We start from the raw sequence: 26,553 nt of genomic DNA on the forward strand, positions 1-26,553 counted from the left end.
ATAAACCCTCTCGCGATGGCTGAGTGTGCGTCATGTCAAAGACACTTTCCCAGATTGAAAACACAATAAAGCTGAAGCAGGGAGACATTAAACTTTTGTGCAGAACTGATTTAAATGAAGTATTTGTGTTATTTGTTTGACAAAATGCATGTTAGTTTTAGTCAAATTATTGTTTCATTTTGGTTAGCTTTAATCAGCAAGACATTTTAGTTCAGCTTTTGTTCGTTAAGTCAAAAAATCATGACAAAATTAAATTTTTAGTTTCATATAAAGTCTAAGAATTCTCAGTCTTCAGTGACCACCATTGTCGTTTTTGTCTATCTCAGTGCTAGTGCAATATATGAGCATGTCCTCATACACAAACGACACAGTAATAGGACTTCCAATGAACCGTAAAAAGGACTTAGGATTGTTTGCAGAAACATCAGCAAATTTGCCTGCCAGTGAGTTAGTATGAAGAGTGGTCCACATTCAAAGGTGGTAAACTAGGACATCCATGAGTCATACATGTTACATGAGTTGCCACTCACCACTAAAATATATAAGAATCTATATAACTGCTTGCAGAAACGTTACGTATGCAGCCAGGTGAGCTAGTATAAAGAAAGACAAAGTCAGCTCTCAAAGGAAGAGGGGTTGATGGTGGCATAAGTCAAATGCTGGACTTTGACCTGGCAGACTGGGCTTCATGTCCCATCTTGGATTTTTTTCCATGCTTCATGTTATAGTAGTCAAAATTGCAGCATGTATCTTTAAGACTTAACTGTGTTGCTTAGATACGATGCCTTGGTTTTCTTCCATGTACTGCAGTTGAATGTACCCACAACGGTCCAAACTCTTGTATTTCCTCTCAACTCAATATTAATGTGCAGCTTATGTGTGGCTTGTATTTTATTCATGTATGGCAAGTCAAAAACTGTACAATTGGGTTTGGTAAGGTTGAGTTTTTTAGAGTGCCAATTGGAAAGTCATGTGGAAGAGTTCTTTGGTTAATATCCCTTTCGACACTCTCACTGTGTAAGTATTATTTTTCCATGACTTCTTGTTCTGTTCTGAGGTGCTTTATTTTGGTTAGTCCATCATTTACCCCCTGTGGCAGTTTCAACAATGCCATTGTCTTTTATATGTGTGCTCACCTAGCTGTAGAGCAGCTGTAGCTGTTGTCTCCACTGCAAAGAAGGAAAACATCAAGAAGCTGGATTCACTCACTCATTTACTAAATTACTATTTACAGACCATCTAAAAAGACATTCAGTATGTTGATTGCCAACATCGCATTCTGAAACTAACATTGAGGTAGCCTTGATAGCACTTCAACATGTTACATCAGCCAACCTCTGGAATATCAGTGGGATGGTAGTTTGTCAAAGCTAATTTATTGATACACATTGCTGTGATGCTGCAGGATGCTTCCCTTGAAGGGTTGCACAACGGGTCAAGCAGCTAAGTTAACTTCTGAACAAGATATATTTTGGTGATGGGGGAAGTTTTAACTAATCAGGAGCTACCATTAGCATTAGATCATAGCGATGGGAGAAAAGGCCAGCTCTTAGTATTTAGAGTCTGATCATGTGGAATAAGGCCTTCAAAATAGCACTTAAGTACAAGAAAATGTTGAAAGAAAACATTCAATTTATGCAGAAGAATGGTCAATGGATTGGGTTGCTATTATAGCTAGTGGAGGGGAAGCAACTGAGATCTACCATATCTATACTGTATATATACATATATATTAGCTAGTTGGCTAACAAGGCATAATTTTTTATGATTTCTCCCAATAAAATCTTAGTGTGCAATCTGTCAGGAAGCAGGAAGTAATGTGGATTAGGTATAGTTGAAAGGTCGACAAAAGGTAGTGAATAGTGAAAAGGAAAAAAGTTTCCCTCTGAAAGGCACAGAAGTAGAAGTGCACAGAAGCCAAGAATTAAACTGCTGAAGTCCAAGAACCTAAAAATTTTAGGTCCGTACTACAAATGGATGTGTGTGCAGTTTCTATACTTATTGCAGATGTGTTTCCTTGTTGTGTCTCTGTAAACACACTCCATTACGGGCCAGTGTGGTTCTTGGCGAGGGACCATTTCCTTTTCCCTGCTGCAAAGTTTCCCATTATTTTTTTTTTTTTTAATTTTTTATTTTGGCAAATACATTCTTAATACAAATACATATAATTTCACACTGTTACAGCTGTATTACTGTTGTCCAAATGTTGCCCATCCAGAGTTTTTGGTTGTTGTTTTTTTTTTTTAACAATAACATAACTAACTAAACACAGTCGAACAGGGGAAGCTCCTCACTCCATGGTCCATCCGAGCTCATATCAATATACATGCATACATATAATTAGATCAAACAGAAAGTTACATACACATCTTTTCTTATTGATGTCCGTACTTACACTCCCTGTTGTGTCTAGTACGTACATCTGTTAATTATGTCAACATCGTTTCAGAACATATGGTCAAGTCCATTTAAAATCTGCTCTAACTGGTTTGATATACTCTGTCCACTTGGACCAGATCAGGTAAAACTTTTCTTTTTGGGTCCTGAGGGAGAATGATAGTCGTTCCATAATATAAATATCATGTATTATTTCTATCCACTCTCCAATAGTAGGTGGGTCTGGTTTTAGCCATCTCCTTGTGACAGCCTTTTTACTTGCTGCCAGGAGTATATGAGCAAGTTTCTTGTCATTATTACTCCCTCTATCTAATTGGATGTCGCCCATGTAAATAGTATCACATCTAAGAGGAGTATTACTACCAAATACATTATTAACATGTTTATGTATTTCTTGCCAGTAGGGGACAAGAACCTGGCAACTCCAAAATATGTGAAAGTGGTTGGCATTGTTTTCCCCACAGAGCCTCCAACAGCTGCTGCCATCTCCAAAATGTGCTTTTTGCTGTGGAGTAATAAAGAATCGTACAATATTTTTCCAGCAGAATTCGCGCCACGTGGACGAACTAGTTGAACTCCACTGTGTTGCACACACTCTTTGCCAACTCTCCTCTGAGATGTTAAAATTGCCCTCTTTCTCCCATTTATTTTTTATATAGAGTGAGTTATCTGATTTACATTGAAGAATACCTTTGTACATTTTGGAGATGATATTGCTGCAAGTCGTGGATTTGGATGCCGACAGAAATAGTTTTAGGATACCTGATTCTTCTGCATTCATAGTAGTGTTCAGGTTCTGAGCGAAATAGTGTCGTACTTGAAGGTACCTAAAAAAATCGCTCTTTTCCAGGTCATGTTTTTCCTGTAGGGATCCAAAGCTTTGGAACACCCCCTTGTGGACAAATGTGTAGTAGTTAGTAAGACCTTTTGTAGTCCATTTTTTGAATCTATCATCAGATTTGTTTGGCAAAAAGTTTGAATCATAGGCACACCATCTTAACAATTTTGCAGAAACTTCTAACTTACATAGTTTTATAGTTTCCTGCCATATTTTTAGTGATAAGTTGAGCCACTGGTTACCCTTGTTGGCAATTTTTTTTTGTAGTTCCTCATCTGTTAAAATTGCTTCTAGTGGGATCCCTTCTGCCAACAGATTTTCAATCTCCTTCCACCTTGCTGAATATGCCTGGGTACATAAACAAAGTAAGGGCCTTAATTGAGCTGCATAATAATATATTTGAAGACATGGGAGGGCCATTCCACCACAGTCCTTCTTTAGTTGCAGGGTTTTATATTTGATTCTAGGTTTTTTCCCTTGCCACAAGTATCTGGATATCAGTCTATCCCACTCTACAAACTGTTTAGGTGGGACGTTAATTGGCAGGGTCTGGAAAAGATATAATAATCTTGGTAAAATGTTTATTCTGATGGATTCTACCCTAGCTCCTAAATTCAGAAATGGGATTACATTCCATCTTGATAGATCTAATTTTATTTTTGCATTTATTGGTCCATAATTGAGATCGTATAGTTTTGATGTATCTTTAGGAAGACTGATACCCAGGTACCTTATTGATTCAGTGTCCCATTTCAATTTGAATCTATTTCTAATGTGTTTTGGTGGATCATAATTAAATATCATTATTTGAGTCTTTTGTATATTAAGTTTATAGCCTGAGAGTGATTCATATTTATTTAGGATATCCATGAGTTTGGGAAGCGACTGTGTTGGCTGCATTAAGTAAATTAACACGTCGTCCGCAAATAGAGCCAATTTGTGTTCCCCTGTTGGCATGTCTATTCCTTTAATATCTATATTTTGACGTATATATTGGCTTAAAGGCTCTATAAACAAGGCAAAGAGGAGGGGGGAAGCACAGCATCCTTGTCTTGTTCCTCGTTTTAGAATAAACGAATTTGTTAAGTCACCGTTAATTTTTATCCTTGCAGATGGTCTCTCATATAGTGCTCTAAATGTGTCGATGATAGATCTGTGGAAGCCGAATTTCGCTAATACTTTATATAAGAAGGACCATTTGACAGAGTCAAATGCCTTCTCTGCATCTAAACTCAGTATAGCTGCTTCAGTATTGTGGTGTATGACGTGTTTAATGATGTGTAGGGTTCTCCTAATATTGTCTTGCGTTTGTCTTTGACGAATAAAACCTGTTTGATCCAAGTGAATGAGCTCTGGTAGGATGTTTTCAATTCTCTTGCTCAATATTGACGTAAACAGTTTATAGTCAACATTTAATACACTGATGGGACGATAGTTACCGCATTCCATTTTGTCTTTTCCGTCTTTTGGTATGACCGAAATGGTCGCATCTCTCCAGGAGAGCGGGATTTCCCTCTCTTTTAGCACAAAGTTAAAGGTTTTTAATAGGGTGTCACTTAGGTGTTCTTGCATTGATTTATACCAATCCGGGCCAAAGCCGTCCGGGCCCGGTGACTTTCCTATTTTAAGTCTCCTAATTGCTGAGTGCAGCTCCTCTTTCCTTATTTCTGCAATCAATCTTTGGTTTTGTTCCTCAGTAATGGAGGGTAGATTCACTGTAGCCAAGAAAGTGTCAATCCGGGGGTCGTCATCTGTTTGGGTTTGGGAGTATAAGGATTTATAGTACCTCTCAAAACTTTCTTTTATTTTATCTAGGCTTGTCTCAATTTTCCCTGATTCAGGGTTTCGAATCTTATGTATAGTATATTCCGCTTGTTGTTTTCGTAATCTATAAGACAGAAGCTTCAAAGATTTACCTCCTACTTCATAGTAACGTTGCCTTGTAAACAACATTTTCTTCTGAATTTCTTGTGTGTTTATGTCATCTATTTCATTCTTTGTTTTCTTAATGTCTGAACAAATTTCTGGATCTAGGGTTTCTTGATGAGTTTTCTGTAACTGCTTTAATCTGTCTTCTAGATTCTTAAGCCTTTGTTGTTTAAGTTTTTTCTCGTGAGAAGTAATGGAAATTATTCTCCCCCTAATTACAGCTTTGAGTGCATCCCAAAGCACGGGCGGCTTAACCTCTCCATTGTCGTTAAGTTCAAGATATACTTTGATTTCCTTTTCTAATTTATTTTTGGTTTGTAAATTGTTTAAGACATTTGAGTTTAATCTCCACAGGGTCGTCCTCGGTTTATTATTAAAGTTTATTGACATAAATATGGGACTGTGGTCTGACAGAGCGATTGGACCAATATCACATTGCGTTACTCTATGAAGATCTTTTTTAAAGATTAAAAAATAATCTATCCTAGAGTATGTGCCATGGGGGGATGAGTAATGAGTATAGTCTCGACTGGACGGATATATTTCTCTCCATACGTCTATAATACCGGTTTCTTTCATCAAATTCTTTATCTTTTTATTGACACCGCTGGAGTCTGGGTTCCCCCTTGAAGAATCTAGTTTTGGATTTAAACGTATATTTAAGTCACCCCCACAAATGACAATCCCCTGACCCCTTGATGTCATTAATTCAATTATTTGTCTGTAAAATGACCATCCACTGCCTGGGGGAGCATATACATTAAGCAAACTTACTAAGATTCCTTCCACTTTACCAATTAACAGAATATATCTCCCCTCTTTATCTCTAAATTCAGAGAGGGGTTCATAATTTACAGCATTTGCTATCAGAATGGCCACTCCCCTTCTGTGACCTGATTTGTAAGAGGATGAGTAAACATGCTTAAAGCCCATTTTATTTAATTTGTTATGTTCAATTTCCTTGAGGTGAGTTTCTTGGAGAAAACCTATCTGAATTTTGTCCCTCTTCAATTTTGATACAATTTTCCCTCTCTTGACTGGATTAAGCATCCCGTTGACATTAAAAGAAATTATTCTTATTGGACTATCTTGCATTTAACTGGTCAAGCTTGTTTTCACACTCATGGATTCGAAAAGCATTCCCCTCTCCATAAGAACAAATGGAGAATAAACAACAACACATCTTGTTAACATAGAATAAAAGAAACATGATAACAGAAAAAGGACATAACTGTCCTTGGTACCTTCCAACATAGGGGTCCTTTTTTAAGACCCTGCTTGAGCCTTTTACGTAAGGCTTCAAGGGAAAGCCCCTCTTTCGGGTCAGATTGAGAGGGCCCTTGTTGAAGATAGTTGCGACCAAATGTCCCGTTACTTCTTTGGCTTTTTTTTTTTTTTTTTTTTTTTTTTTTAAACAGAACATTCATAAATTTCAAGCTTTTCGTGGCGAGTACATTAAATGTTTTTGTTACCTACAGAGCCGGATAAGAGGGACTAGTGTCCGATCTTTTACTGCGTAGATGGCTCTCTTCTGAAAGCTTGCAGTCTTTCTTTAAAGCCCTCTTCTGAAGTGTGAGTTGCCCGTCTATTATTACGTCGGCGGGGTCTCTCCCAGGACATCTGCCGTAGCTGGTCCATGAGCGTCTCCGCGGGCTTGATGACTTCAACCGGGAGTCCCCTCCTTGACAGATCTTGCGAAGCCTCCACCGCCGTCTCGTATATTCGGATTCCATCAGCATGTCGGACCTTAAGCTTGGCCGGGTAGAGGGTGTTGAAGGGGATTTGTTTATCTTTCAAAACCTTCCGTATTTCCGCGTATTCCCGGCGCTTTTGCAGAATACGTGGGGCGTAGTCGTTATCCAGGTTTATCTGCTTCCCGTGCCATATGAAACCTTTCTTTTGCCATGCCAGGCGGAGTATTGTTTCCTTAGTTCTGAAACTAAGGAATTTAATAAGTATGGATCTTGGCTGTGCACCCTCCGGTGGCTGCTGCCCGAGCGCGCGATGGGCTCTCTCGATTTGCAGCGGCATATCCGCAGGTACGTCCAGGTTTTCCAGGAGCAACTTTTCCACAAAGGAAATCATAGACGAGGCCTCTTTTTCTGTTCCCTCTGGTACGCCATATATCCTTACATTGTCCCGCCTGGATCGGCTTTCTTGGTCAGTTATTTTTTCATCCAGTTTGGTTTGGAGTTTGAGCATTTCTTTCAGGACGTCCTCTGTATTTTGCATTCTCTCCTCCGCTTTTGTTATTCTGTCTTCAGCCTCGTCCAGTCTGCTGTTTGTTTTCACAATTTCTTCCTTAATTTCTTCCAACTGCTCCTTGTTATCCTGCCGAAAACCTCTCAGCTCGTGCAGGATTGTTTCCAAGTGTACGCTCTCGCCGTCAGACATTGTTTGCGTGGTTTCTTCTGTTAGCTTGTTAGCGTTAGCACTCACGTTTGCCTTTGCGTTGCGCTGGCGTTTTATCTCGTCCTGTTTTTCTTGTTGCGTTATGTTTTTCTTTCTGGTTGCCATTAAGTACCCCTTTCATGCAGTAATAACTTTAATGAAAAAATAGCCGATTTTCGGGGTATCTCGGAGCTTTCTCGTCGGGGTTGGTCGGGAGAGGTTTTATTGTGCAGCCATCTTGCAGGTGGTCCGCCGGAAGTCCAAGTTTCCCATTATTAATCAAGTTAAATACCACATAAATACCACTGTCAAATATTTCTCAGTGATATAAAGCTGTTATTTGGGTCTTAGCTAAACCAAAGATATAAAATCAAAGACTAGATCGTTTCCTCTTGGAAGAGAGTGTATGTAGTTTAATTTGTTTAATAATAATAAGTTTAATATTACATCGTCATTGCTTCCACATGGTTTCAACACTCCCTGCCTTGTGTGTAACTACTGAAGAGACTTGTGTCTCAGAAAGGAAGGTGTATTTTGGTCTGATAAAACATCTGCCACTGTACTTGGTCTTGTGATGTGTTGTCACGATATTCTACTCCAACGCTCCTTGTAACTTGTTTGACTCCCTACCATCGAGCCCCTTCCTCATTATATTTGAGGTCATTGTACCTCACACTCTTCTCATCATTTGGGGTCACTGTTGTATTGAACTGGACCCATCGGTGCATCAGTGACTGCGTTTACATGGTCTTTAGTATCCCGATTTTGAGGCTTATCCCGGCTTTGAGCATATTCGGGATATGGTGTTTACATGGAACACAGAGAAACCCGGTTATTCATATCCCCGTATACATGATAAATAACAGTATCCCGTTTTCCGATCGCTGCATCCTATCTGCGCATGCGTGTTTTACGTCTTTTTCAATGTTTTCCAACGCGACCTAACTTGTTCAACGGAGCGAGGTGGAAAACCAGCGTCACGTAGCTTTTCCGCAACAGATTTGAATGCATCAGCATGTCGGTGTTTTCTGCCATCTAAACACATCGTTATGTTTAGTTCTTTCATTACTTTAAGGGAAAATTCTGTCTCTTCGTCGCTCCAAAAGTGAGACGTTCTCGTTGCCGCCATGTTGTTTGTATATCTAGTGCATCACGTTGCGTCACTCGCGCCTGCGCAGACAGTGGGCAGCCGTCAGAAATCGGGATAAGGTGGCTACATGCTCCAGTATCCCGGCTTCTATCGGAGTACTCCGGGTAGCAAAGCCGGGTTTCTTGAAATCGGGAAATGGGCATATCTGAATTCGGGATATGGTGTTTACATGGACAAACATGAAAACGGGATACTTCAATATCTCGATCAAATTCGGGATACTAAAGACCATGTAAACGTGGTCAGTGTGGTCTTTTCGAGTATAGATATGACTGAAAGCGGGGAAGTTTTTCCTCTTGGAAAACCGTCAAAATGTCACTCCTCAAGTCTTTATTCCTGTTAGTTTATTCATTCATTTATCATCTGTAACTGCTGGATTCGAACCCAGAACCTTCTTGCTGTGAATCATCAGTGCTAACCACCACATCACTGTGCCCCTGTTAATTAATAAAAATTTGAATACATGTTGGCATTGGTACGTTCATCCATATACACAGAGACAAAGCACCAGGAAGACACATTTGCCATCATTAGCTGATGCCTCATACTGGCAGGCATTGGTGGAAAAGAGTCAAAGATCCGGAGGCAAAGAAGAATGCACATGGGGCAGTTGAAGACAAGCATCTGTACAGCCAGTCTGTTTACATACAGGGGTGGCAACCAGTAGCTGCAGCTGCAGAACATTAATGACCCATGTAGATTCTCATTATTTCAAATGTTATGAACATGCGAGGCCTTGGTGCAATTTGTGTTTTCACTGTATCGTGCAAACCGGAATCTCTCTGATATGTAAGGCTTTCTGTTTCAAAGACATGTGTTTATGCTGTCAACACTGTGGTAAAGTAGCTACGAGATAACTGATACAAATATCAGCTCACACTCTTTTGACCAGCTCAGAGATGTGGTGCAGTTTTACAGTTGAAACCAGATGTTTACATACACTGTGTTAAAAGACACATATTTCCTCACTGTCTGAAGTTAAATCAGACTACACCTCTCCTGTTTTAGGTCAGTTAGGATTACCAAAATTATTTCTATTTGCTAAATGCCACAATAATGAGAGAATTTGTTAGAATTTTTTTTTATTGCTTTCTTCAAAGTCAGAAGTTTACATACATTTCCTTAGTATTTGGTAGCATTGCCTTTAAACTGTATGACTTGGGTCAAATGCTTTGGGTATCCTTCCACAAGCTTCTCACAGTAGTCTGCTGGAATTCTGGTCCATTCCTCCTGACAGAACTTGTGTAACTGAGTCAGGGTTGTAGGCCGCCTCGCTCGCACACGCCTTTTCAGATCTGCCCACAAATTTTCTATGGGATTGAGATCGGGGCTTTGTGATGGCCGCTCCAAAACATTGATTTTGTTGTCCTTAAGCCACTTTGTAACTACTTTGGCGGTATGCTTAGGGTCATTGTCCATTTGGAAGACCCATTTGCGCCCAAGCTTTAACTTCCTGGCTGATGTCTTGAGATGTTGCTTCAATATTTCCACATAATGTTCCTCATGATGCAGTCTATTTTATGAAGTGCACCAGTTCCTCCTGCAGCAAAACAGCCCCACAACATGATGCTACCACCCCCATACTTCACAGTTGGGATGGTGTTCTCAGGCTTCCAAGCTTCCCCCTTTTTCCTCCAAATGTAACGATGGTGCTTATGGCCAAACAGTTCCACTTTAGTTCCATCAGACCAAAGGACATGTCTCCAAAAATTAAGGTCTTTGTCCCTGTGTGCATTTGCAAACTGTAATCTGGCTTTTTTATGTTGCTTTTGGAGTAATGGCTTCTTCTTCGCTGAGTGGCCTTTCAGCCCATGTCGGTACAGGACTCGTTTCACTGTGGATAATGACACTCTCTTACCAGCTTCAGCCATCATCTTGACAAGGTCTTTACCTTTTGTTCTGGGGTTGATTCGCACGTTTCGGACCAAAACACGTTCATCTCTGGGACATAGAACCCGTCTCCTTCCTGAGCGGTATGATGGCTGGACATTCCCATGGTGTCTATACTTGCGTATAATTGTTTGAACACATGGACGTGGCACCTTCAAACATCTGGAAATTGTACCCAAGGATGAACCAGACTTGTGGAGCTCCACAATTCTCTTCCTGGTGTCTTGGCTGATCTTTTTTTGATTTCCCCATGATGTCAAACAAGGAAGCAGTGTGTTTGAGGTGTAGCCTCAAAATACATCCACAGGTGTGCCTCCAATTTACTCAAATGTTGTCTGTTAACCTATCAGAAGCTTCCAAAGCCATGACATCATCACCAGGGCTTTCCTTCATTGTTTAAAGACATAGTAATCTTTGTGTATGTAAACTTCTGACTTTGAAGAAAGTAATAAAAAATTCTCTCATTATTGTGGCATTTAGCAAATAATTTTAGTAATCCTAACTGACCTACAACAGGAGAGGTTTAGTCTGATTTAACTTCAGACAGTGAGGACAAAATGTTTGTGTCTTTTAACACAGTGTATGTAAACATCTGGTTTCAACTGTATATATTATATCTTTATAATAAATTACAGTGAAGCACTGCAGCATTTGGTTAAGCTTCCACACAACTTAGTGAAAAAAGAAGCTTAGTTAATCTTGTCTGTGAAGGTTCTCAGTCGCTTTGGACTTTCCTAATCTTGGATCTGACTACAGGAGTTTAATACACCCTCCCTGCAAATTGCAGGAAATGCTAGTTTGGACCTCCCTCTGTACAGAGATTCCCTCCAGATTATCTAGTAATATTAAGTGTAAACCAATTCACTATTAAACCCCCCGAGCCACATGCAGAATCATCTGGGCTGCCTCAATTTAAATCAAACATGATTAACTTTCAGAATATCCAACAAGAGAGATTAGTCTATAAGGACATTAAGTACGGAGCTAATAAACATTTACTTACTATCGTTGAAAGATAATAAAACTTTTTTTAAATCTCACCTCCAGTTGTAGCTGGAGAATAGACACACTGAACATTCAGGGATCTAGCATTACAGTCTCAATAATGTCCTGCAGAGTGTGTTGCACTGTTATTTTCAAATCCTGTAGCGTGTGCAGGTTTTAGATTAGAGACAAGGATATCCGTGAAAATTCTCCTTAAGTGTGTGGTGCAACCCAATTTCAAGATTGGAAATATTTGGAAATAAAAGTGTATCTCGATGGCCAATCCCAAATAATTTATAAAGTGCTTCAATGTATATATAATAATGCATTTGTGCATTATCTTAAGTACATTTTTAAAATGTATAAGTTTGTATAGCTGCATCCATGCCTACAAGTAGGTCTGAGTTCATTGTGCATTTTTGAGCTGGACCCCTCTGTGGATGAAGGTCATCTTCCTTCTCTGTGTCCTGCACCCTGGACATCCTGAGGGGAGCCACTCTAACTCTGTAATACATGCATATTTATCCCGATGTTACCAGGTTTAGTGAACAAACAGACTGCAGGTGTTCCTTCCATGAGATTAAGAGGTGAAGAGAGTGAAAGCACCTTAATCTTTTCTCAGAGTGTGCGCCTCCTACTATCCCCCGTGTTTGTCCAGTGTGCTGTAACTCTTAAACCTTAATCAACAAGCCTTTCCTGCATATCTATATGTGTGCTACATCCTTAACCCATTACCCCTCATTTATCCTTCCATGCATCCTTAACCAGACTCACTGCCCCTTCCTCCCCTCCCTCTCTGGATGTGCAGCGCACCAAGCAGTATTAAAGTTGCCTGCAGCTGTCCGTGTATGTTATTACTAAAGCACCTGCTGCGGCCTCTCACCACCCCAAGTGTGCTGAGCAAAAACAAATCAGATTTAGCCAACACACATACAATCTATTTTCAAGTTGGTTTTACTGTGGCTCTTATTTGGATTATATCAACTTAACACCACACTTAGGTGCACCAGTCACGCATAACATTATAACCACCTTCTTAGTATTGTGTAGGTCTCCCTTGTGCCTCCAGTTAGTGGGGGCCTTTCGGGTCCTATGGGTGGAGGGGAGGGGTCTCTGTGGATCATCCTACAGATACTTGATCAGATTGGGATGTAGTGCATTTGGAGGCCAGGTCAACACCTTGTGCTGTTTTTCATGTTTTTTTTCATGTCATTGCTATGGGGTGGGGGTGCCAGGTCTGGTCTAGGTGGGTGGTACATGTCTAAGTAACATCCACACAAATGCCAGGTTCAAAAGTCTCTCAGCAGAACATTGTATTCTCACAAGATGGTCAGTGTTATTCACTTCTCATGTCAGTGGTTTTAATGTTGTGGGACTACTGACTATTGACTATTAGTGCTATGAAGTTGCAAGTGCATGCTGAGCTAAATTAACTGACTATTGGTGGCAGCTCCATATTAAAAATACACAAATACGGATGTGGGATTGGTAATTTTCCCAGCTAGTGTCACATATTTATTTTGATATTACCAAACAGGAGGAACATGCTCTTTAAAACTAAAAGGAGCTTAATTTATGAAGGCCATGATTACTGGTGGAATAACAGAAAAGCCAATTGAAGAATCACTTTGTTATTGTTGTTAAAAATAGCTGCCTAAAGAAGATTAGCTACTGTGATGAGCCTACAGAAAAGAAAAGGGTATTCAACAAGTAAGAGGAAAAAAGCTACATATACAGTATACACTGTGACCGTGAGCGGAAAAGAGTGTGACAGGGTGATATAGAAAGGCATAAATCAGTCCAGCCTTTTGTATTTGTGGGCTTTTTCTTTTTTCATGTGCTCATGCATGTGCTTTTGTTCTTGTTTACACACCATTGTTCGTACCTATTGTCATCATAGCTCCGACAGTCCCATAGTAACGGCACTGCAGCAGCTCACAGCAACTGTAGTCTGGAGGAGGTAAATCAACTACAAAACAGATGCAGCGTGTGTATGCGTTTGAAGACGAAGCGGTGAGTGTGTGAGGAAGTGAACATGGCAGATTTAACGGGCTGGTGAGCAACAAAGACTTGTTCCCCTTCTTCCTCAGTCAGCTTGGACTCATGCCTACAGCTCCTAGCCAATAATGCTCAGTATGCAGACACATAGGTAGATAACAAGATAGATGGTTGGAGCTCATTTGTGTGTACCTGCAGCGTACAAGGAACTGAATGGTTGAGTTTTGGGCACCCAATTAGTTCTGAAGAGGTATAATCTGCTGCTGGAGAACTAGTTTCATCAGGGTTGATGTGACGACGGTGCTGTATGACAAATGTAGCGAGGTAGCTGGAGTGACAGGCGTCTCACTGAGCAAATGTTGGAAATCTGTGTTAACAGCTTTTACAGATCCTCCGGATGCTCCGTTTGAAAGTGAGATAATGAATGAGATTGGCTCACTGTAAACAAAACTCATGAAAACACACAAAACAGGGAACATAATTTTGCAGTTCATTCTCCTGTTAACACTGGGAGGGACTGCAGATGAACACTAATTCACACCACAAAAGCCAGGGGAAAAAAGAAAGATTGAAAAAGCAAAAACATCACCGCTGTACAAAATAATAGCGTGCCCAGACAGAAAAACACAATTTACAGCTGACAGGACAGACAGTGACAGCATAATGACTGTTGCTGCTAATGCAGGTACTGCACCGCACTCCAACAACAATGCAGCGATTTCATTAGCCCGGAACAATCTGCCAGAGAGATACTGAGTTGTGATGACAGAGAGAACGGTGACAGTGAAAAATCGGAATTGGTGACTTGTTTTGATGGCACTCTAAATGGACAAAATGAGACAGGAAACATCCAATAACAAAAGCAACAAGTGGGCTTGTGCAAACCAGATATTATTCTTGATAATAATCTGCATCCGGCTCCTGCTTCCACTCAGAGGTAGAGACTCTGCAGCCTTATGTACCGCTACCATCCCTAACACTATCACTCCATCTCCCTCTTTTCTCAGGTTGGAACAAACGAGTGGACTATGAGCCAGGAACAGGCAGTAAGCAGCTGTTTCCTAAGATGCACCTGGAGACCTGTGGCGGTCCTCTGTCGTCAGTGAGGACCACGGTGGAGCTGCAGACCAGCCACATCGGGAAGGGCTGTGACCGGGAGACCTACTCTGAGAAATCACTACAGAAGCTGTGTGGTGAGTTTTCTAAGAATAAATTACATCTGTGTTGTGTTTTTGTAATCAATAATTATTTTGCTTTGACCAGAATGTCAAAAAGCTCCAGCTGTTAGCATGTGGCAATAAATAAAACCAAAGCTGGACCTATGAAATACCTATGAAATTAGGGTTGCTTGAAGTGGTTTTTGCATTTTTGCAAAACCACTTCCACATAAGTTCCACATACCTCTTCCACATAAGTTCTCATGTAGCAAACAACTCACTAGACCATCTGTTTCAGCTTCTAGAGAAGAAGATGACGAGTGCATCGAACCTGTCGTTGGCGTGTGGTACTTGTCACGTAAAACAGAATCACTGTGGGGGAATTTGCAGTGTTGAAGCAGCACACAGTCCAAAAGACAGTGCACACAACAGATAAAAAAGTGAAACACCAAATGAATACAAAAGATAGTAAGAATAGTAGTTCTACGTATGTGATCTACTGGGAGCAGGCTTAGTTGTACAGCCTCACAGCAGCAGGAAGGGAGGACCTAACACTCCCTCACACAGCTCGGGGGAAGTAGTTGGCTTCAGAAGGCGCTGCCTGGCGCTATTATAGTGTCATAGAGGGGTGGGACTGGTATTCCATCAGGAATGACAGCTTTGCTTCCATCCTCCGGTCACCCACCACCTCCGCAGGCTCAAGAGGGCCAGCCCAGAACAGAGCCAGCCTTCTTCACCAGTCTGTTTAGTCTCTTTTTGTCTGCCGCTGAGATGCTGCCACTCCAGCAGACCACTCTGTAGAAGATGACTGATGCCACCACAGAGTCATAAAAGGACCTCAGGAGTGCTCCCTGCACTCTGAAAGACCTAAGTGTCCTTAGCAGGTAGAGTCTGCTCTGGCCTTTCTTATAAAGTGCATTAGCGTGGTGTCTTGGACAGAATGACCCTTACGCAGTACCCAGTTGCGTATGGGTCTCTCTCCATTTTTCTCTTGTAAATGACCAAGGAGATTGGTTTTGTTTCTTCCTCTTTTTCAAGGCTTTGAACTAGTACCTCTACTTCTTATATTCCATTTACTACAACCATGTCTGACATCCCCTATACCACCACTTTTGTAATGATACTGTATTCTTTATTTTCTCCACAGCAGCTTATGGAAATTCACCTAATTTGCAAACTTTTACTATATTGGAACATTTCAGTTCATTTGACTCAACTTTGAATTCTCTTGAGAATTAGATTAAATTATCGACCTCTGACTGCGGAACAAAACTAAAAGTTAGAGCAAGTGTGCTATAAAGCATCTTTGGAACTGACGTACTGAGTACCAGGGTCAGACAGGGCCGGAGGAGCGTGTTTCTACCCTTTTTTAATCAACATCTAACAGCTCCCAGTCCGTGTGACGTTCTTATCTCCTCTTGTGTTCCTGGTAAACCCCTGTGCTAAATGAAGGCACCAGAATGGCAAGTTAAAGCTGTGTCACTAATGATGTGACAGAGCGAGGGCATTAGCCGCCCCAGATGCAGCCACGCTTTCTCCTCAGTGACTGATGAGCAGCCGAGCTGCCGTGTCAGTGCCCAGAGCACCAACAAAGCAGCCGAGCCTACCCGGCTCCACACTCCCCCGCCCACACTGCACTGCCAGCGGGGGGGCTGGAGTCATCATCTTTGACGAACGGCCTTCAGAAGCCACATACCAGCTCATTTGAATGCATAACATCCCCTCCCTGCCTCCCCTGGCTCCCAGTCCATGCATGGTTTACCACTAAAGAGTCCTTTTCAGGCACCTCATAATCGTTATCTGATAGCAAATAGAATAAATTGTAATTGCTTTTTTAAAGCACAATCAATTTGAGATAATGTACAAAGACATCGGGCAAAGAGAAGGCTGCAGCTGGGTGCTGGAGAAGTCGATGCGTATTTATTTACTGAGGGAATCTAATTACTGGAGTCAGAGCATCGACGGCGCCATGCAGAATGCAGTACAGAAAAACAGAGCTTTACAGAGAGGAGAAAAACATCAATTAATGTGCTAATGTTGTGTTATTAGCACAAAGGAACAGATGCATGTTGCAACTGTTTGCCTGGACAACAGAGATGCGGTAAATTCTGACATTGCCCATTTTTTCTTGGAACAGCGTTCTTCCCGTATCACTTCGATTCATTATAATCCGTAAACTGTTACAAATGATTCATAAAGTGGTTTAAAGGCATGAAATGCACATTTCACTGTCACATAGAAAGGCACAGATCAGTAATGGCATGGTAAATACATCGAGGGTCAAGGTGGCAGCTTGAAAACAAGGATTATTCAGATCTGAACATACTGGGGTCACTGTGTCAAGGAAATGATGGAGTTGCTTTTAAAGGGAAGATGAGGAAGACTATGGGAGGACTCGATGCAATGCAGCAATGATTGCTACATTTTGTCAGGATGTGTGCGGATCACAGAATAAAAGTGTCAGCTGTAAACAGTTCATGTGATTGGCTTGTCCCTCTCACCAAGTCCTCGCTGTGTCTCTTCTCTTTATGTTGCCATAGTACTCAGTCAATATGTGTTCTCTGTTTCCATAGAGGCGTACCTTAGCGCTGAGCTATGTTCTGCATTTATGGGCAATGACTCACACCTCTTTTCTTCTGAAGTTAGTTTCATTCACCATGAATCAATAGCCACATCCTCTATCTATCTCAGCCCATTGATTACATTTTAAGCCCTGCCATCTGCCTTGCTCATAAGTAGTCATATCCAAGGTTAGGGCTATGTACACTGCATATCTGCTGTGATTGTCATTGAGACATCTTCTGTCGCACCTTTTGTGTGTTCCCACGGCGATGACCCCAAGGCGCCTCATCGGGCAGCACCGACCTCCTCCCTGCTCCCAGCACTGCCACCAATTGGACAGCTTCCCTGGTGACTGACAGCGGGAGGGACAGTGACTTGATCTTCAGGTTTGACGGTCGTCAGGCGGCGAAAATCCCTGACTGGGTGGTACCCCAGAATCTGACAGACCAGTTCACCATAGCAACGTGGATGAAGCACGGGCCCAGTCCTGGCCTCAGAGCTGAGAAGGAGACTCTGCTCTGTAACTCAGACAAGACTGGTGAGTCGTTTTTTCAGTATCCTCCTCAGTTTAGCTAAGCTGATTCTTGTGACACAGATCTTTACTGATGCCCAAAAACCCATCAGTCAGACCCATAATCGCACAGGATGACATGTTCATTTTTAATCAGTAAGTCCTGCTGAGCTGCAAGCTGAGCTGCAAGCAATGTTCACTAAAAGTTAAGTAAATAAATGCTTCATTCACTCACATGTGAGTAACTCTTGATAAAAACTAAAAAAAAAAAAATAACTGCACATATTCTGTTAGAGTAAATGCCCTTGGAGCTCAAAGCCACAGTGAGGGCAGGGAAGTAAGTAAGTTGAGTAATGGACAACTTACCTGACAATAGTAGAGAATAACAATGTGCTTATCATTTGTTATGCTCAGGTAGAGTACCCCCCCAAATCTCACAGGCTCAAAGGCAGTGCAAGAGGGACATTAAAGGTCACCAAGACTGAGAATGTTCTTCTTTTTTCTTACAGTCCGATTCCATGTAAAGAATCACCAAAAATAACCAGTTAACTGAACCCACTAGTATGCCTTACCTATGTAGCCTAATGTCCTGTATGTTAACACTGCTACAACTATGCCCAGGCAGATACACTGATCAGGCATAACATTATGACCAACAGGAGAAATAACTAACACTGATCATCTTGTGACAATTCAGTTCTGGGAAACTTCTGGACCTGGCATTCATGTGGATGTTACTCAGACATGTACCAACCACCTAGACCAGATCAGGTACCCCCACCCCATAGCATGACACTCCTTGATGGCAGCAGCAGGATGCAGCCTGACACAGACACACACACAAAAATGGTTTAGGAACAACTCAAAAAACATGAAGAACAGCACATGGTGTTGACCTGGCCTCCAAATTCACTAGATCCCAAACTGATCAAGTATCTGTGGGATGCACTAGAACAAGCCTGATTCACAGAGACCCCTCCCCTCAACCCATAGGACCCAAAGGCCCCCACTAACAACATTCTGTTGCCAGACACCACAGGACACCCTATGGCCTATACACCGAAGGACCATGTCCATTCTCTGATGAGTCACACCTGTTTTGGAGGCACAAGGGAGACCTACACTGTATTATTATCATAATGTTATGCCTGATCAGTGAATACCTTTCAGAGAACTTTGGTTTAATATCATGCTAGAGACAGCATTTCACCTTAATATCTGTATCATCCAATTTCCATTTCCAGTTTCAGGTGAGTATCTGGTTTCAAGTGTGCACCACCCACACGTTTCTAATAAAAACCCAACTCTCCACAAGTGGTTAAGAACTGAAGAAAGTACTTTGGATTAGTGGTGTAACTCTTGTCACCACCATATTATGCTTATTTTATACATGATGCATTGATGATTGAAGGGTGTATTTACCGCAGGGAAATGGTCTGTTCAAATAGTGTAACACAGAACAAAGTTTGATACCCTGTAATGCTCCAGCACCTACCTATTCAACAACATGATATCATGCCATGCGGAAATTGATTATTTTGTTTTGAAAATTGCAGTAACTAACGATGAACAATGTCAAAAAAAGCTGGCCTCCTTTAGAAAAATTCTACTTCCGCTGTGTTGTGCGCTGTCGGAAAGACCGATATCAGACTGGCATTAGCTGACAGCTGTGAGTCGGTGTGGTGATTTGGTCCCTGGCGCCAACTCCTCTTTCTCCCTTTTCCTCCTGCAGAGATGAACCGTCATCACTACTCACTGTATGTCCATAACTGCCGCCTGGTGTTTCTGCTGAGGAGAGACTTCACTCAGGTGGACACCTTCAGGCCGGCCGAGTTCCACTGGAAACTGGAGCAGGTAAGTAACTGATGTTAGGAAAAAAATATGACAGATGGGGAAACTTGGGTTCTGAGTGTATCCTCAGCTCCCCTTTGCAAGTTTGATAAGTAGGATGCGGGCCAGTCTCATAGAAAGGTATGAAGCCTATAACCTGGATTAAACATGAGCTAACCATCCACTGGGATCCTTTTTCTTGGTTTAATGCACATTGATCTGTACAAAAACTGATACAAGATAACAGGTCTGTGTGGCTGTAGAAGAGAAAGTGTCACAAGGTTTATGAAGGAGCCACTGGCTGCAGATGGCACTCATAAAAAGCCATGTTTTTTTGTGTGTGTAAACAGTATGCATTGCTTTTCTTATTTCTAATAACACTTGGCAATATTATAAATCCTTCTTATGAAAATGAAAAGAAGTCTAATCTTTAATTAACCTCAATTAATTTGGAGAACTCTCATACAGCCTATGTAACCGTGGAATGTTTGAATGAATGTAATGACTCTTGAACACATATTTACCTTGAATATGAAGATTTTCTTGTCGGGCTTTTACCACAGCCAGAGCTGTGGGTTTTTTTTTCCTCTCTCCTCTGCCATTTCATGTGGATATTTTTCTAAGAAATGTGATATTTTCTGAGATAAAACATTGCCTTACCTGACATGAGATCAGAAATGTTGATATATTGCTATATTCTCATTAGTTTGGAAGACTTTTGCAACAGTTTTTTAATTAAAACATGATTAATAATGAGAGAACTGGCTATCTAAGGCTAGGAACACACACATATATATATATCAGGTGAGGGAACAAACAGGCAAAGCTCACTGCTGGGTTGAATGTACTGTATGTGTGTTTGCATGTGTGTCTGGAGTGTCGCGAGCAGCAGCTGTCTGTTGATCAAGGGTCCTGTCTTCGAGTGAGACAGGTCACCGCGGCTCACAAGACCCCACGCTCACCCAGCAGAGACATTTGATTCAGTAGAGACACACACAGCTGAGCCTGGACATCCAGACGTGGCCCCCTGAGCTAATTTGATCAGACACATAGCTGGTCTTGATTGGGCAGAGAGCATGAAAGAGGTCGTCCATCAGCCTCCTGCCAGAACACGGTGTGTGTGAGGCATCGTCTGCTGGAATTTAGACACGCACAGTTCCCTCGGAGTATTGCTTGGTCTGTGTACTTATCCAGCTCCATATTTTATTTTTTAGTATTTTTTTTTACTTTTTAAACATCACCAGCCTTCTGACGGTGAATCCACATATCTCTCAATCCCCACTGCTTCCCATCACCAAGAAAATCCCTCCTTTATTTCTTAAGGATAAATGTTTTAAAAGGATTTTTACTGCACTCAGAGTCATAGTTAATACTAAAGCCATTGAGGTCGTGTCCTCTGTTCTTTTTCAGACATTTTAGCAACTATGGGGAAGTTAAAACTCTGGAAATTTTACACAATCGCTCCTTATATACACCGATCAGCCACAACATTAAAACCACTAACGGGCCATCTTGTAACAATTCAGTGTTCTGCTGGGAAACTTTTGGACATGGCATTCATGTGGATGTTATTTAGACATGTACCACCAATTAATAGAAAATCATACTTTTGTGTTCTACTGTTGAAAAGACCAAAGTTAAACTGAATTTAACTTTAGTCAATTCAATAGAGAACAAAGGGTACGTGTTTGTGGCACTACGGAGTAGCCACCATCAAAAGCTGTAATACCGAAACCATTATACTATTATAAAAACAAAATGATTTTATATATGCAAGAGTTTAGAGAGAGTTAGAAAGCCTAATAAATGCAGATTAATCTAAGTAGCATGAGGTAAATCTCTTTATTTTGCAGTATACCAGAGTTTTGGAATGTGTGGTAATGCTATTTTTGCCCCTGGTAGCTCAGGCAAAGTATTAGGGCTTCTTTGATTAGTTAATTTATGTTTTATTTGAGTAGTTAATTAAACCTTTGCTTAATTTAACAAGAAAAATATTAAAAGTTCATTCAAACATGGTATTCAAACATTTTTTCATAATAATCTCAATTCCATGAATTATACAAATACAGAAGCCATTTCACTTTTGCCTAATGACACTATTCATCCCAAGAGTGAAGATTTATACGGTGAAAAATCAACTGCTTACAACTTGGCAAGTGCCAGTTTAGACAATGATTAGATGTCAACGCTTGAATGCGGGACTTTCACATATAAAAGAATGTCCATTGCGTTCAAGCCTTTGCCAGTACAACGCTGATTGAGCAAATCAGCATCAGGTACATGGTCTTATTTTGCAGTATAAAAGAGGTTTGGAATATGTGGCAACATTCCCATGCTGTTAGTGCCGGTATCTATATGTGTGATGTGTTTTACATCAATGCCAGAGCCAGTGCCAAACAGGAGATCAACCGTAATTACGGAGCAGCCCACAGCAATTAAGAGTATGGCAGAACAACAGGAATGGACAAGTGTGTATGAGAGAAAAGTGAAACAGAACATAGGAAGTATCCAAGAAAGGATAGTGCTCTAGCAAAAAAAATAAATAAATGAGAGAGAGAGAGAGAAATGCTTTTGAGGAAAGATTACAGTCAGAAAAAGAAAGCAACTGGGGAGGACAACCACAGGTCGCAGAATATTGAAGAAGAGACTGTGTGAGTAAAGATTGTTCCACATTTGTGTAATCACATGAACTACCAGAAGAGGGACACACATTTTTTGCACTGTACCTTTAAGTTTAATAAGTTTAATGTATAGCATGTATTACTAATGTTAGCCTCACGTGACTAAAGTTTACACAGCTGAGGAATTAAAATGTCATTTTCCAACATTGTGGTTTATGTATAATGTTTATCTCATACATCCTGTTTTGGTTTAGCACACTATCATGCTAACATTTGTACCCTGGCGCTGGACAAAAATCATGGAGGATGTGGCAAAAATTAGCCTCAGAGATGTCGAGCTATCCTGTACACAGTGCTAAATCCAGTGTAGAGGCCAAGTGAGGTCTCCGTGATGTCTTGATGATAATTCAAATGACATAAAGTGCCATTTACTTATTATAAAAGGCCACACATCACATCTTTAATTCAGTTTCCTAAAGCCTTAAATTAAGTTGGAAGGTGGTTTGTGACAGTTACTTTTAGAGTTAATAAAAAGATTAAGGCAGTTAATTCTATAGCTTGTCTAAATTCATCTTGCCATTTACTTCTCTTCCCACCTCTTGGTGATAAAAGTTTCTATGGGCTATGCTGGCACCCCATACATCTTTGTAACAGGCGGCACAATAGTTGTTAAAGTTTCCTTAGTGCTTTTAGATTTCCTTTTCCTTCCTACATCCACTCTCTCATTTCCCTCCCCCTTGTTAATGGCTGTCTGTAAAACCCGGGGGCATGAAAGAAAACTTTCATTAAGTTGCTATCTCCCCTCGTCTTGTTGCCACTTCCTCCTCATCTGCTAATGTCTTTTAAACAAAATGAACTTCTGAATACCTGCAACCCATGAAACCCTTCCCACAGAAGAATCTCCTCCTCTTCCTACACCAGTTTATCACAGAGGCCCAATTAATTCCTCATACAACCCAATCATCCATTGTGAGTTGCATAATGAGTGGAATGGGAAGGAATGGGGGTGGTTGCCAATATACGGTTTACCTTCTCAGAAACAAGTGCACTATCTGTTAATACCAGACACAGAAGTTTGAGGCAGCATGGCTTTATATGCAACTCCCTATTGTGTTTTGTGCTAGTCAGTATTTTTAAGCGTTGCTATCTCTGCTGTGCGCATTGTTGAGAGATGAGGCCTGAGGTTATTATTGACTTCACTGAAAAGCTTTTCAATGCGCTTGTACAGAACGTGTCTTTTGTGCACAACTTCATATTCTTTAAATGCAGACCTAATTTCAAGCGTCTCAAAGTGGGAGAGATGTTTTCTGCATAAGCTAGCGCTGAATGAGCCCCTGCAAGTGTTATAACCATGTAGAAAATTGGATCGAGCATGCACGGCCCAAAAAATAGCCTTTGGCACTTGCAGGAGTCCAGGAAATTCAACAGCTGAAAGAAAAACCTTGCTCACCCAGACCCAGCTCTTCCACAGTGTGTTAACGGCCTGTGAGGCTTTATTATTATTTCACTGATCTAGAGGAAGCAAACACATTTGAACGAAGTCAATCAAGCCTTTTAAAGGTTGACACTTTTTAAAAGGTGTTAAGTGAAGTTGTCTATAGATAGCAACCTTAGAGATTTCAGCATCTTTTAAAATTTGAGGTAAACACGTCAGGCAGCTGTTGGAAAATGATGTGTCTGGATTTCTTAAATGTCCATTTTTATTTCAAGCTAATCTAAACTGTAACCAAGAGAGTAAATAATGGCCTCCTAACTATCAGTCAGTGATGATGCAATTTGACATAAATTTTCTATCTGCAGCGCTGCCAAATTTGATGCACGTTATACAAATCTAGTTGCATTTTTATAGCTTTATTAAAAAAGTAAAAGAAAGTCTTTATTCTTACAGTTGTGGTTGTCATGTGAACTTTGACCTTTGTACAGAAGTTCAGGCAATGTAGGTTGCTGCCTTAGACAGTATAAAGATGGATGACAGAACAGCTCCTCAAAAGTGAAACTGAAGCAAGTAGAGCTCCCCCTGGTGGCTGGCAGCAGTATAGGTCATAAGCTCTTCCCCTTTGTTAGTGGCTGGGACTTTGTAATTGGTGAAGGTAGAGCAGAGCATAGTATTAATTAAACGAAAATGCGAGTGAGTCTGGCGACAGTGTGGGCAGGTCACTGATATCGCTGCTCCGCGTGGCACCACTCTCTGACCATACTGATCTGACTCTGGCTCCAAAGTCGCAAGATGGTGCCACCTGTATCCCCGGGAAAATAGCATCAGCAAGGAAGTGGGGAAGCATTGTCCATATTTATACAGTCTATGGTCTGAACCAAAATGGAAGTAAACACGGAATGTAAAAAGTCTTTTCTATTTGTGCAGATACAGGCTGTTTAAGCAAAGGACTGCCCTGGGAAGGCACCTTGTTGCTTGCAGATCTCATATATCCAGCAAAAATCCAGCTAAACCTTTGGCTCGGCACTACTTGTATGGACACCAAATTGTGTAAAATGTTTGTATAGTTATTAAACTGGAAGTCTTATGATGCTTTTTCCCATTAACTTCCCATTTCCTGAAGCTTTATACAACACAGGAGCAATGAGGCCCAGGTACAAAATACTGCAATATTCCTTTCAGTTTAGTAGATGTAAATTCAAATTTTTCGCTTGCAAGTGCATTCATGCTGTGACCAGGCATTGATAAATCTCTGAGGCAACCATTTACAGTCAGTAGTTCTGAGTTCATTCTGATCCACCCTGCAGTGGTTCATGAAAGTTTTGATGGGATGTGTGTCGGGCCCAGTACGACTGCCAAAGATAGAATTTCCGTTAAAATTGCCAAATATTAAATGTCAGTGGCGTTTCATTTCTTTTATGTTTCCGTAGAGTTTGATAATGTGACCCGCGTAGAGAGGTAAATTGGAGTACAGTTAAAACAAAGCCTGCATTGTGCTCTTATCTGACAGGGCAGAGAGATTTTGGCAAGAGGAGAAAATCAATGAGAAGTCAGCTCAAGCCTTCAGCTGGCAGAAAGAACAAGAAAAACCGACTGGGATAATTGAGATCTAAATGATGTTTCCACCAGGAGTCTAAATTGAATGTAGAAAGGACATCATTACCTCTGGCTAACCAATGGAAAACACATATTTTTTTCAGAAGCCAATCAACTTAACACTTGGGGGGGCAGGGAGCGCTTTCTCTGATTTCACAGTTGGGCAGCAGTGGGAGATATCAAATGTAATCAGTGGCATCCGTGTTGTGTGTTACATACAGGTCTGTCAGGAAGGTTATGAAGGTGACACACAAGCTATTTTGTAATTGTATTTTATTGGTTAAATTTTGCATCCTAGAATGGATAAAACAGTCTGCATAGTCGTTCAAAGTGTCTGTAGCGTGTTTTACAATGATTACAATGAAGTATAGGCGTTTATTCTTATCTTATCAATTCTCCACACATATTTAAATAAATAGTGAAAGGAATCCATTATGAGGAGTGGATTTTCTCAAAGGTATGAACATTCTCCAAAAAACTTTGCGCTTGGAAGCCTTGGAAGTTTGATTCACAAAAAAAAGACTTTGTTCGCCAAGTCGCGCTAAACTACAGCACTGTATTGATTCAAGTTTAGCTTCAGGTGAACTCTATTGTCATTCAGACCATACGAGAGAAGAGCATACAGCAGACTGAATTTCCATTTGTCCAATCTCAATGGGCAAACATAAAAGTCAGTACTTGATAGACAGCATCATCTAAATGCCATGTTATTTTGATTGCATATTTTTTATGAATACTGTACAGTTCATAGTGTGTGCCTTAAGGCAACTCTTAAATTATTACCTAATCTTCTGGGCCTATCTTTAAAATGCTGTTTTTAAAAGGGAGTTCTTACATTTCAACAAATGACTTCATGCTTAATGCATGTAGAATCCGTACTCATAACAGAGGAGGGGGTTCATTACAGGCCTTGAGCTCAATCCTTGCCCAGGGGTTGTTGAGTGAGTTAATTTCCCTCCCTTGGAAAGGACTGAGTACTGTAAGTGTACATATGATAAACACTGGTCATAAGTTCCATAATAACCGAAGTTATTAAAAAGTGTGACTTATACAGAATTTGCATTTCTGGGATTTTTGTTAAGTTATGAGACTTGTCCTTACAAAATAAAATACAATCTGGAGCCTATCCTGGGTGTCATTGTGTGAGAGGCGTAGTACACTCTGGACAGGTTGCCCGTCTATCTAAGAGAAACGAACAACCATTTCCACTAACATGCACACCTACCTAGTGTTGTTAGTGGGGACCTTTGGGTCCTATGGGTTG

At 40.8% G+C, this 26,553-nt stretch overlaps 1 protein-coding gene across 1 annotated transcript in view; it reads left to right on the plus strand.

Moving 5' to 3' along the window:
- The window catches only part of LOC311498348 (calsyntenin-2-like), a gene marked incomplete at its 5' end in the record, with an annotated part of 268,748 nt that overhangs the window by 191,490 nt on the left and 50,705 nt on the right, over nucleotides 1-26,553 (plus strand). Inside the window, 3 exons of the mRNA XM_084558889.1 lie at nucleotides 14,585-14,770; nucleotides 17,577-17,834; nucleotides 19,540-19,661. Coding sequence (XP_084415015.1) covers nucleotides 14,585-14,770; nucleotides 17,577-17,834; nucleotides 19,540-19,661 — 566 coding nt within the window. The remainder of the gene's footprint in view (nucleotides 1-14,584; nucleotides 14,771-17,576; nucleotides 17,835-19,539; nucleotides 19,662-26,553) is intronic.

This window comes from Chelon labrosus (assembly GCF_963514085.1).
Source record: "Chelon labrosus genome assembly, chromosome: 13".
In the NCBI taxonomy this organism is placed as follows: Eukaryota; Metazoa; Chordata; class Actinopteri; order Mugiliformes; family Mugilidae; genus Chelon; species Chelon labrosus.